Source organism: Ursus maritimus, unplaced genomic scaffold, assembly GCF_017311325.1.
Source record: "Ursus maritimus isolate PB19 unplaced genomic scaffold, ASM1731132v1 scaffold_35, whole genome shotgun sequence".
Lineage (NCBI taxonomy): Eukaryota > Metazoa > Chordata > Mammalia > Carnivora > Ursidae > Ursus > Ursus maritimus.
Genome location: NW_024426119.1, coordinates 12,102,926 through 12,115,821, shown reverse-complemented (window position 1 = coordinate 12,115,821; position 12,896 = coordinate 12,102,926). Strand labels below are relative to the sequence as shown.

The following is a 12,896-nucleotide window of genomic DNA, read 5'->3' as shown; positions in this document are numbered from 1 at the left end:
GGCAGTTGTACAATTAGTAAGTGCTGTCTGTTTCTGCTGAGGGGTACATTCACTTTAAGGAAAATAAAATGGGACTATTAAGTGGTAGGAAAACTCCCTTTTTATGTACTCATTGTATGTAAATCCCTCAGCACTTCCTGTCTACTTGTATCTCCTGAACAGTTTATGAGATCAAGTGATCCTCTTCCTTGTCCTTTTCTCATTGAACCTGTGGTTCTAGGACTCACTGACAAGTCTATTGAGCTAATTTTCCAAGGGCTGTAACTCCAACACGAGCCAAAGACAGACGCTTAACCGACTGAGCCACCCAGGCGTCCCTGTATACATTTTTTTAAATTGGGATTTATTGTGTGTAAACTCTGTTTTTCACATTAACATTTGTATTATGAGCATTTATGGTTTTGAATAATCTACCGTATGGCCACGGCTATGCACTCTGTTTAGCTTTTCCCTAGCCACTAGAGGTACGGGTTGTTTTCAATTACTTGCCATCATAAACAACCTGTGATAGGATCAAAGTCTTCATGTGTGCTCAACTATTTGTACTCCTCTGGAATTGTTAGGATAAATTCCTAGAAAGAGGATTGCAGGTGGCTTATTTTTATCTTGGGGACATTGAGCATTGTGGCTTGGACAGGTGTTTCTCTTCTCATTGGGGTGGTTCGAGGTCCTGGAGCCAGTTGTGTTGTCCCCACTGCTGGCAGGCTTCTAGGGTATTACGATAGAGCCATGTAGACATGTTTCAGGGTCCACTGTGTCCCTGCTCTTACTTTTCCTTTTTCTTTCATTCTTTCGACTTTGCGATCATACACACATCAGGTGGTTACAAGAATAAGGTGGAGTTAGAAATAAGTAGAACAGGAATCGACAGACCAAAGAGTTGATAATGCTTTAAACTTCACTCATATGTGTTGTAAAATTGCCCTTCTGGAGGGCTGAGTAAATCTAAATTTACATGTAGCAAAGCATGGAGCACATTTTCTTGTACATCTTTTCCAAGTTGGGGAATGAGCTGTTTAAAAACTAGGCTGTTGACAGTTTCTTAGTAGAGTTCCTATTGTTTGATTTTGCGTTTCCTTGATTGTCACAATATTCAATATGTTTCGTGTATCAGTTGTTTTTATTAAGTGAGGTTATCTACTCACATTTCAGGCTGGCTTTTTTTTAATGAATTCTCTTATGTTATTTAAATATTTAAAATATTAACTTCTGTCATTAATGTCTATTTTCTGACACTTAAATTGTTTCAACTTTATTAAGAGCAGTTTTATAACGTCTATATTAAAGCCCCTAAAAGTATATATTCTTTGGTCCAGACATTGTACTTTTAAAGTTTTATGCAAAGAAAATTATGAATGTGTGGAAAATTTTAGCTACAAAGCTATTTATCATACTATTGTTTATTCCACTGGGAAAAAATGGAAACATGCCAACAACACAGGAGTAAGAATAACAGATGCCTACAATGAAATACTGTACAGCTATTAAAAATATAGAATATGTGAAACGGAGTTTGAAAAATAAAATAAATAGTATGATCTTGTGTTTGGAAGTATCTATATGCATGCACACAGACATCCATGCATGGTGAGGTTATCCTGGTTAGTGAGATGTGATGTGACAGGTCATTTTCTTTCATTTTGTCCACCCACATTTTCTAAAGCAGTCTATTTGGATGTTTTAGAGATACAGATTAAAGGGCTGTTCTAAGAAACAAAGACATGTATTTAATAAACTCTCTTTGAAATCTGTTTTAAATGAGAATTTCAAGCCACCGTCCTAATTTTGCCCGTCTCAGTGACCCATCTTTTTTTTCCTTTTTCTTAACACTTCTAGAGTGTGCTGCCCGAGAGTATCTGACCTGGGGTGGAAGTTTTCAGCGGTAGTCTAGACGGTTTTGATATTCCTTGTTTTAGGACTAAGTTCTGGCTGATGGGCGGCACTGCTGTTGGGGTCTCTCCTCCGACTTCTGCTCAGGAGCCGACTCGCTTTCTGCTCCTCTCTCCACAGCCTGGAAGCAAGATGGTGTCCTCTGCCAAAGCCGCAGTGCCCACCGTGAGTGACCAGGCTGCAGCCATGCAGCTGAGCCAGTGTGCCAAGAACCTTGCCACCAGCTTGGCGGAGCTGCGCACCGCCTCACAGAAGGCAAGTGGACCCTCGTCACAGCAGTGAGCTCACTGGGAACGGAGCTCAGACGGGTGTGGCCTGGGGATTCCCCACGACCTGAACACTGCTGGGCATTTTTCTGGGCAGAGCTGTCTGTTCTATTTGCTTGACCTTTGAAAGATGCCCTGTAGGTTAACTTTCACCATTTTTAGCCACTATCTCCTAGACATAGTTTATCACCTTCCAGTTACACATAACTTTTGTCAAACTATTTTAGGTTACATGCTCCACCCTCCCGTACCCCAGGACAGGCAATGGTCCATTTTTCACAATCTTAGGGGAGATAGGTAGTCATCAGTTTTTTGGTGCCAGGTAAATTGTAGGCCAAAATAAGCGATGGTATCTTCCAGGTATTATTTTGTGCATTTAATAAATTATTTAGGCGGCAAATTTATTTGGGGGAGGGGTCGTTTATATTACCTTTTTTGCCCTGAAAGCTTTTCCCATTTTACATGGGAGCGTTCACCTTAACAAGGTCTTCAGTAGAACAGAATTAAGGATTAATGAGTTTCTGTGTCTAACACTTATTAATTACCAACAGACCTCATTACTGTACTGTTTGATATGTTATTAGCATGAAGTTCTGGCATGAATTCATTTTTCCTGATTGTAGTGATCCCTTTATAGAAACAGAAGGCCTCATCCCTGAGCAAGGGAAGAAGGTTAGAAGCTGATTTGAATTCTTAATATGAGCAGTGCGCTATGTCACCAAAGAAAAATATCCAGAGATTTAGGATAATATTGAATTAAAATATCTTGAGCTGTGTTTCTCAACAAGAGGTCCAAGGACCACCTGCACTGGAATCACCTGGGAGCATTCAGAATGCAGGTTCCTGGGCCTCACCCCTGATCAACTGAATGAGTCCTTGGTCATAGAACCTGAACATCTGCATCTTACAAGTTTCGTCAATGAGCCTCAGAGATACGCACCTCCACTGCTCGGGAGCTATGAGCCTCAAAGTGGGACTCAAGCAAGACTGTCCACTAGGTGTAAGAAGATACTGGGAGCTTTAAAATATATTGTCTTATGTAGTGTAAGGGTTAAGAGTATAGGCTCTGCAATCAGACTACCTGCATTCAAATTCTGGCCTTGCCATCCACTAATTCTTTGTGACCTCAGCAAGTTCATTAACCTCTCTGTGCCTCAGTTTCTCCACTGTGTACTACTGGCACATAGCAGTTAATCAGTTAGTATTTACTGCTGCTGTTGTCACTGTTACCTAAAAAAAAGAAAGAAATTAAGATTTACCAGTATTTGGCATACCGATCAATAATTTTACACCTATAATTTATTAACATGTGTATGGGGGGATGTGATCAAACCATCTGGAGACCAATATCTGAAGTGATCAAGAGAATGAAGTAGTTTTCTTAAAACAATTGCTAAGGAAAAAAAATCTTTTTTGTAATTTTCAGTATGGATAGGTAATGGTTTATAGTCTAGAAATTTGTAGACAATCAGTAAGGTTGATAAAGTCTTGTCCCCATAGTCCTGGGTTCACGCGTTCATTCCTTCAGCCACTCACCACGTGCTTTTCAAGCCTCTGTGTGCTAGGTACTGTCTAGAACCCAGACGTGGTGAAGAGGGTTCCTCTTGGTCTGAGTGACAATGCATTTCAGATAAAAACAGCTTCAAGGAGACTTTAAGTATATCTACTTATGAGACATACATAATTGATTATTTAGGGAAGTTAGGACTGACCAAGGTTGATTTTGCTCTATCAGGAAATGCACACTCCACTGGCTTCCTATTGCCAGGGCTGGAGAATCACTGGGTACATCAGAAGAGCATTTCGTACATTGCAAAATATGGGGACACTTTTCCTGGGCAGACTGTACACATCTTCCCAACTCTGTTGCCAGGCCCATGAAGCCTGTGGTCCTATGGAAATCGACTCAGCGCTGAGCACCGTGCAGACACTCAAGAATGAACTGCAGGACGCCAAGATGGCTGCCGTGGAGAGTCAGCTGAAACCGCTTCCGGGGGAGACGGTAAGGAATGTGAGAGCCCGCTGCGGGGTGGGACGCCGCCTCGGGTTCTGATCACGGTGCAGCATTTTTAGAAGCTGGAGTTGGTGTGCTTGAATCTCACACATTTGGAAGGCAGAGCCCTAGAATAGCCCCATTTTAAAGAACTGTGTTGAGATAAAGGCCCTGAAGGGGCCTCTGATCATGGTTCTGTGTCTTGCCTTCCTGGGGCTTGGCTGGGGCTGAACAAGTGTCTGTCCCTGTTTTTCATAAACAAGACACATCCTAGTGTTTGAAGCCAGTGTTCTGATCCCACAGCCTTTTTCTGAAAAGAACACCCGGTGCAGCTGGAGGAACTAGCTTTAAAAGTAGGAGTTCTAGCCTCTAGCTCCAGCTTGCATTCTCAGCTAGCTGTAGACAAGTCTTGTGTCTCCTCTGTGTCTCACATATTTTATCTGTAATATAGGTAGCAAGGAGGTTATAAAGGTAGACGCAGAAAATATTTTCAGCAAGCATGATTTGAAAAACCATATACTTAGCGCAAGACGGCTGCAATGGATAACAGCAAAGCACTTTAATCCAGTACAGCCACACCAGCCAGCAGACTAGCGGGGACAGAGCTCTCATTTGATCATGTTATGGTACCTCCTGATGCCTGTGTCAGTGTTTTCTTGGCTAAAATTTAACCGGTTCTTCTGATTTGTACGTACCTCCTTTTCCACGTTATGGAACATTGCTGATAAATACCACCATTTGGTAAATACCTTGTAAGCACTGTGTGTTTACAAAATCAATCTAGTTTATCCTGATGGTAACCTTGATGAGCGAGTTTTGTTAATCCCATTTTACAGCTGAGAAAACAGAGGTGCAGAGGTAGGTTGTTACTATTCTGTCCAGTGTCTGCCAGCTGACAGAACCACGGTTTGAATCCAGACCTACAGGACTCCGATACCGTGCTCTTGCTCCTTCACCTTGAGAGCGTCTACTCTTGACTACTGCTGCTCTTTGGAAGTACTGCAAACTTGAAGGGACTTACAGAGCACATAGTTTGCCATGGAACACTGGTACATAGGAAGCCCTCAGAAAATGCTAAATCATGGTCCTGCTAATTGTGAAGACGAGGAAACTCAGGCTCAGAGAATTGACGTCCCCTAACTAAAGTCACCCAGCTAGTGATCAAGTCAGGACCAGCTGCAGGGCCAGCACCTTTGTAATGGAGTCCAAGTGTCCCTTTGCAAACTCCTGGACTCCAGGGAGCCCGAGAGAGGCCAACGTGACATGAATTCTGCCTTTACAGAAACCTGCTGGTCCGTTAGAATGCAAGAAACCCCATGTAATTTTTAAAGAAACTGTTTGCCCCAGAAGAATGTGTGTGCTGCGTTAGAACATTTTGTCAGCTAGAACGTATTGTTGGCTACAGTTTCTTTTACATTTGAAGGCACTGCCTATCTTGGGAAGCAATGTTGTGGAGTTAAAAAATGCACACATTCTCTGACACCTCTCTGTGCTCTCGCGATCCGCCTGTAGGTTCTGTTCCAAAATGTTGTCCTCATCTAGTAATCGGATAATTGTCTATACCCTGAGCCTTCAGAAACTTTGTTCTCTGAATTATTTATTCAGTTGACGAAGCAAGATGACGTGCTGTTCGTGGGAAACAAACACTTTGCCCATTTTCATAATCTCATTTACCACGGCAAACCTCTCTTTCTATTGCATTTCCTTCTGGTTAGAACTCCTCGAAGTATAAAGATCGAAATGAACAATGTTAATGGTCCCACATGCCAGGAAGGCGGTACCGCTGGATGTCTGCCCACTTCCTGCCAAGGCATAATTAATTCTCGCTAAGGATTTGTTGCAGACTTTCTAAATTAGCTTCTAAAGGCATGATGCTAATAGTTACCATTTGTTGAGTACCTACATTGATTCTGAGAACTTTCCAAGCTTAAGTATTAGGATCTCTTCAGGAAACCAAGGCATGCAGAGGTTCAGTAACCTGCCCAGTTTCTGAGAGCTAGCATGTGCGGGAAGGAAGCAGAGGGCAGGGGCGTGAGCCCAGATTTGTTTATTCTGAAGCAAGGGCTCTTTCCCCTCCGTCACCCTACTTACTCTTGACACCACTGCTATTAAGTGGGAAAGAGCTAAGGGCCACTGTTGGATGTGCATTATTTGTATGCTAAGACTTCAGTGTATGTTAGTTTTTTTCTAAGTTGTCTTCCCCCTTGGATATTCTTACAGCTGGAAAAATGTGCTCAAGACCTCGGAAGTACATCCAAGGCAGTGGGTTCATCCATGGCACAGCTCCTGACCTGTGCTGCTCAAGGCAATGAGCACTACACAGGTGAGACTCACACCTTCGTGATGCCGCGTGGCCAGGTGCAGACCGCGGGGAGGGTGGTGGGGGTCAGCAGCTGGGGTTCATTGATTTGACCGTGAACCTAACTTTGTTTTTCAACAGCAGTTTACAGATTTTTCAAGCACTCTCTATGTGCTTGTTACTGGGCTTGATACGCATAAGCATACGAAGATGAATAAAATATGAATGCCCCAAATTATTTGTGGATCACCCCTTCTAGACTATAAGAAACAATATTCTAGAATTCTAGGACTTCTCTGTCTGACTCTTGAAATCTCACTCAATTAAAGGAATTTTTAAAAAAAGAGAAAAAGATGACAACAAATAAGATGGCAGTGAAATTTGCAAAGATGGAAGGAGAACAGATGAGTGGCAGCTGATAGAGCCAGTGAACAAAAACCAGAGGTCTCCAGGGATAGGGCAGCCGACAAGAAACAAGCCGGTTTATGCTGCAAAACCCTGAGGGGGTTTGAGCATTGGAGACACAAGCTACACATAAGGGCAGGAGACATCCTTAAGCAGGAGGCTATATAAGAAACAGATTGTGTAATTATCAACTCTAGGAAAAACACCAGTTTTAAATAAGGAATTGGCTTCCTAGTAGGAAGTGGACATAATAGGAAGACTATAGTTACCTAAAATAGAAACACTGAGAAGTTTCATTAGAAGCCCATTACTCGGAAATAGGAAATGTGTCAGAAGAAAGCTCACAGGGGCGCCTGGGTGGCTCAGTCGTTAAGCACCTGCCTTCAGCTCAGGGCGTGATCCCAGGGTCCTGGGATCAAGCCCCGCATTGGGCTCCCTGCTCCGCTGGGAGCCTGCTTCTTCCTCTCCCACTCCCCTGCTTGTGTTCCTCCTCTCTCTCTGGCTGTCTCTCTGTCAAATAAATAAATAAAATCTTTTAAAAAGAAAAAGAAGAAGAAGAAGAAAGCTCACAGAGTTGAGTGGCTCTAGGAAGGGAATGGGATGGGGGCTTGATTGGCCTGTTTTTAACTATGAATGGAATCATGCAAGGTGTGTCCATGTATTTTCGCTGCTTTTTCTGGCATTGTGGTGTGAGACGCATGTGATGTCGGAAGCAGTTCTTTCCTTTCTGTTGCTTCCTGTAATATTTCATTATGTGAGTATATTGGTGACTCTTTACACCATTGGTGGGTAAAGCTATGCATAGTTCTCGTGCATGCTATTTAATGAACATAAATAAGCATTTTCTAAATAGATACCTAGAAATGGAGTTGCTGGGTCCAGCCTGTGCTAATATCCAACTATGTCCTTCCAGCAGCATGTGAACATTCCAGCTACTCACATTCCTGTCTCCATTTTCTGTTGCCAGCCAACGTTGTTAGCTATTCTCCTGAGTGTATAGTAGTATCATATTATGGTTCTAATTTGTATTTCCCTGGTGAGCAATGCAGTTGAGGATTTTTTCATATATGGCCATTTGGACATCTTGTAAAGTGCCTGTTCATGCCTTTTGCTCTTTAAAAAACAAAAAACAAAACCAAAAACCTTGAGTTATCTTTCTTAGTTGTAGGAATTTTCATTTATATGTATTTCTTTTATCTTGGGACTTACCTTTCACTCTCAAAGCTGTTTCTTGATGAACGGATTTTTTTAGAATTGTAATATAGTTCTATTTACAATGCTTTTCCTTTATGGTTACTAACTTTTCTGTATCCTTTTTAAAAATTTTGCCTCTCCAAAATCATGAAGATTTCTCTTCTATTGCAGTCCAGAAGCTTTGTTTTACTTCCTATATTTAGAACTGCGATCCATCTGCAATTGAGTTTTGTATGTGAGCAAAGAGGTCCTTACTGTTTTTTCTCTTGGATATCTGTTTGACCCAGCGCCAGTCACTGAAGTGGCCATGTGGTCTTCATTGCCACTTGGTCGTTAAGTGAAATCTATATGTGAATTGGCTTCTGATCTTTTGCTTCTTTTCCAGTGATTTAATTACCTCTCCCTACCTTAGTAGCACACTTTCCTAATTACTAGGGTTTTATACTACGTATTAATATCTGGTTATATACATCCTCTGTCTTCGTTACTTCTCAAGTAATGCTGACTATTCTTAGTCCTTTGCATTTCCACATATATTCTACAGTCAGCCTGTCAGTTTCTACCCCCAGAAAAACCTGTTCATTTTTTCTTTTTGTAATTGAAGTTACAGTGAATCAGTTTGGGGATAAGTGACATTTTCACATTCTTGAGGCTTCTAATCTGCAAATATGGTATGTCCCTCCACTTACTTGGATTTTCCTTTTAATACTGTTTTATAGTTTGGGGCATATAGTTTTGTGTGTTTGTTTTCATTGTAATGTGCATGATCTATCTTATCCTATTTTCAACTTTTTTTATGCTTTTATTTAACTTGTATGCTGTGGACATCATGTAGTCATTTTGCAGAGGAAGGAGTTGTTTTTCTTTTTTAAAAATTTTTTAAAAGATTTTATTTATTAGAGAGAGCGAGACCCCAAGTGGGGGGGGGGCAGAGGGAGAGGGAGAAGAAGCAGACTCCCTGCTGAGCAGGGAGCCCAACAGGGGGTTCGATCCTAGGATCTGGGGATCATGATCTGAGCTGAAGGAGATGCTTACTCACTGAGCCACCCAGGCGCCTCCATCAATCTCTTTTCTCAATTGGAGTATGTGTTCCATTTGCCTATAATGTAATTACTGACACATTGGGATTCGAATCTATCCTTTTACTCTTTGTTTTCTGAATGACTTACCTGTGCTGGATTCCTCTGTCTCTCCTTTCTTGCCTTTCTTCATATGTACCTGTTAAGTTCTGTTTCTCTCTCCTTGAGTAACTTGTTAGTTATATATTCATTGACTATTCTGGGATTGTTAAAAGTCTGATATAGGAATGTTCACCACTTCCTGGATAGCGCAAGAATCGTGGGACACTTTAGCTGCCTTTACCTTTCTTCCAGTTCGTTCTTTGTTTTCACTGTTGTGTGTTATAATTACACAGATACGTTAATCTCCATACAGTCTCCACGTTGTTTGATACAGTCAGTACCAGTTAGATTCACCTCCACATTTACCCTTTCCTTTGTTCTTTATTTCTTCCTCCCTCTCCATGTGTTTCCACTGGGGATTATTTCATTTCTGCCTGAAGAACTCCCTTCATTTCCTTCAGTGTGACTTTACTGGTAACAAATTCCGTCCATTTTTGTCTAAAACTGCCTTTGTTTAGCCTTTATCTTTGGTAGATAATTTACAAATTTTAAGCTGGCAGTTATTTTCTGCCAGAACTTTGAAGATGTTATTCCATTGTCTTCTGGCTTCCTTTATTTCTGTTGTGAAGTCAGCTGTCAGTCTCCTTTTGGAAGATAATGGGTTTTTTTTATTTTTTTTATTTTTAAAATTTTTTTATTTAAAACCAATTAGCCAAAGTATAGTATAGTACATCATTAGTGTTTGACATAATGTTCAGTGAGTCATTATTGCGTGTAACACCCAGTGCTCATCACATCACATGCCCTCCTTATTGCCCATCACCCAGTTACCCCATCCTCCCCCTCCTTTTTCACAAACCTCAGTTTGTTTCCTGGAGTAGAGAGTCTCAATGTGGTTCTATTTTTCCCCTTTACTGGCTTTTTAAAAAATTTTCAGTCTTTTTTCAAGCAATGTGCCTAGAGAAGTTTTATTGGGTGTTTATCCTGCTGTGGGTTTTAGTACTGCTTGAAAATGCAATTTGTTGTCTTAGGTCAGTTTTAGAAAATTCTCAAGCACTGTATTTTCAAATAGTGTTTCCGTCACATTTTTTCCCCTCTTCTTCTCTGTAGATTCCAGTTATGATATATGTTTCATGTTTCCACCGTTTTATGTGTCTCTTAATCTTTCCTGTACTTGTGATTTTTCTTCTCCATGCTTTATTCTGCATATTCTCATTTGATCAGTGTGCAGCCCACTCTTCCTCTCGTTAGCCTTGTCTATTCTGCTTTCAACCTCTTCCAGGTTTTTAATTTGAAATCTCCTATTTTTCAGTATGAAACTAGCCACTTGATAGTTTCCTTACACTTTCCTTTCTCTGCTGAAATTTTCTATCTTGCCATCTGATTTCTTCTATTTAGTTATCGCAAGTTATTGAAAGTCCTGGTTCACTAATTCTGAGATCTGGATCACCTGTGGGCCTGCATTCCTGGCGTGTCATTTTTCTCCTCTTGGTTTTCAAGCTGTTGGTCTTACCTCCTGGTGTTTCTGATATTTTTTAATTTAATGCTAGACATTGGTATTTTATTTTTATTTATTTATTTTTTTAAAGATTTTATTTATTTATTTTGACAGAGACAGCCAGCAAGAGAGGGAACACAAGCAGGGGGAGTGGGAGAGGAATAAGCAGGCTCCCAGCGGAGGAGCCCGATGTGGGACTCGATCCTGGAACGCCAGGATCACGCCCTGAGCCGAAGGCAGCCGCCCAACGACTGCGCTACCCAGGCACCCTAAACATTGGTATTTTAAACTGAAGAGATAGTGTGAGGCTCTGGATTGTGTTTCTTTCCCTATGAAGGATTATTCTTTGTTCCTGGCATGTAGTGAACATCTAGACAGATCACCATAACATGAGCAGGGACTGGGCTGATTGGAAATTGTGTGGTCTATCTCCAGTTTGTTTTTTAGGACATAGGCCTTTGTGTATCCCATGAGAACATCGGTGATGTTTACCAGGGCCATTCTCTTCCATGGGCTCAGGCCCATGCTTTTTAATCCTCGCAGCCCCATGAGATTGCAGGAAGTTTTGCTCAGTTTCTGGGCAACAGTTTACAAATGAAGGAATGCCTTGAGGGGGAAGCAGCCTTGTACACCTCCCCACCCCACACCATGCTCTCTTTCTTTTTAAAATCTTATCCCTCTTAGTGCCTTGGTTTCTCTCCACTGCTGTCAAACACGTTTTGTATGATTTTTCTAATGTGTCTGTGAGGGGAATTGATCAGTGATAAGCTATTCTGCCAATACTGTAACCAAAGTCCTCTTAGATTTTTTTTTAAACTGTGTTTATTACTTTGAGAATAGAGACAAGAGGAGCACAAAGTAGTTCTCTGTAGTATAGTACCTGCAAGAATAAGAATTTTGTCCTAATGGGAGAGTAAGAGAAACTGTCAAGAGTGAACTGGCCACCTGATCAGGGTTTTAAGGATTGTTAGCATTTATTTAGCATTCAAGGAGGAGGGAAAGTATTTATAAATTCCTACAAAGCAGAGGGCCCATGAGAGATAGGAGTTTCAAAAATTTCTGCACGTTTCTGGAATCTTGCCAGATTTGGTGTACCTGATGAAATGGCCTCTTTAGTGGAAGGAAGACTGCTTTACAAGTTGCCTCATCTGATACTGATAACATCCAGGATGACAGACTGTCTAGTCTGTGTGTGAAAAACAGCCTAGAAACAGCACCATTTAGTTTTGGCAGGCGCTGAATGGGTGGTTGGGGAAGTGGAACAGTGTATATCGAGTCCCAAAGGTAAGAGGAGAGAAGGCTGACCAAGTGACCGGAGGAGGGCTCAGGTAAAAGATGAGGAGTAAGAAGTTAAGGCCAGAAAGGAAGGCTGGGTCAGATCCTAAAGAGCCTTCTAAGCCAACTTAAATCATTGAAAACTTAACCTAAGAGCATGTGAAAATATTGAAGAATTTTCATCCATGGACATGGTTTAGTTTGTCTTTTACATAGGTTACCCTTCCTCTCATATGCAGCTAAAATGGAGGGAAGCAAAGTTGGAGGCAGGGAGACCAGCGTGAAGGCTGCTGCCTTCATCCATATAAAAGGTGGGTGTGGCCTGTAGCAGAAATGAAGGGATGGATTAAAGGGAGACCTAAAAGCTGTTAGGCTTTGGCTTAGACTAGTTAGAAATGGCCGGGATGGGAATAAGGAGAGCAACATGGACAGCTCTAAGTGTTTGGCCTGAGATGAATGAAGAGAATCACCGTGATGGAAACACAGGGCCATGGGCAGGTGCGGCAGGGGCTGGAGTTTAGGGATGATAGGTTCAACCGTAAATGCATTCAGTTTGTGGCATCTGTAGGATGTCCCAAGCCCAGGTGCCCATTAGGCAGCTAGAAATTAGCCTCTGGATCTCAGCAGAGAAGTCTGGGCTAGAGATAACAATTTTTAAATGTTTAATATAATGATAATAATTGGAACTGTGGAAATACAGAAAAGTTTGCCTGGGGGAATGATGAAGTAAGAAAAAGGTTATCAAATATAACCCTGCAGAACCCAAATATTTAATAAGAAGAAGGCTAAGCAGCATTGGAGATCTTTGAAAGAAGTAAGAACATACAGCCTTGGAAAAGAGCAAGGAAATCGGGAGAGAGGAGTATCTCTAGAGTCAGAGAGGTGGTTTCTACCCAGAAAGTCACCTAAGAGAGGGACTTAGAAAGCATCCATTGGCTTTGGGAAAAACAGGGTC

The 12,896-nt window shown here is 41.5% G+C and overlaps 1 protein-coding gene across 1 annotated transcript in view; it reads left to right on the top strand.

The window, feature by feature from the left end:
- The window catches only part of TLN2 (talin 2), a 249,186-nt gene that overhangs the window by 130,247 nt on the left and 106,043 nt on the right, over window positions 1-12,896 (top strand). The window contains exons 24-26 of the mRNA XM_008706048.2: window positions 2,011-2,145; window positions 4,030-4,158; window positions 6,370-6,472. Coding sequence (XP_008704270.2) covers window positions 2,011-2,145; window positions 4,030-4,158; window positions 6,370-6,472 — 367 coding nt within the window. The remainder of the gene's footprint in view (window positions 1-2,010; window positions 2,146-4,029; window positions 4,159-6,369; window positions 6,473-12,896) is intronic.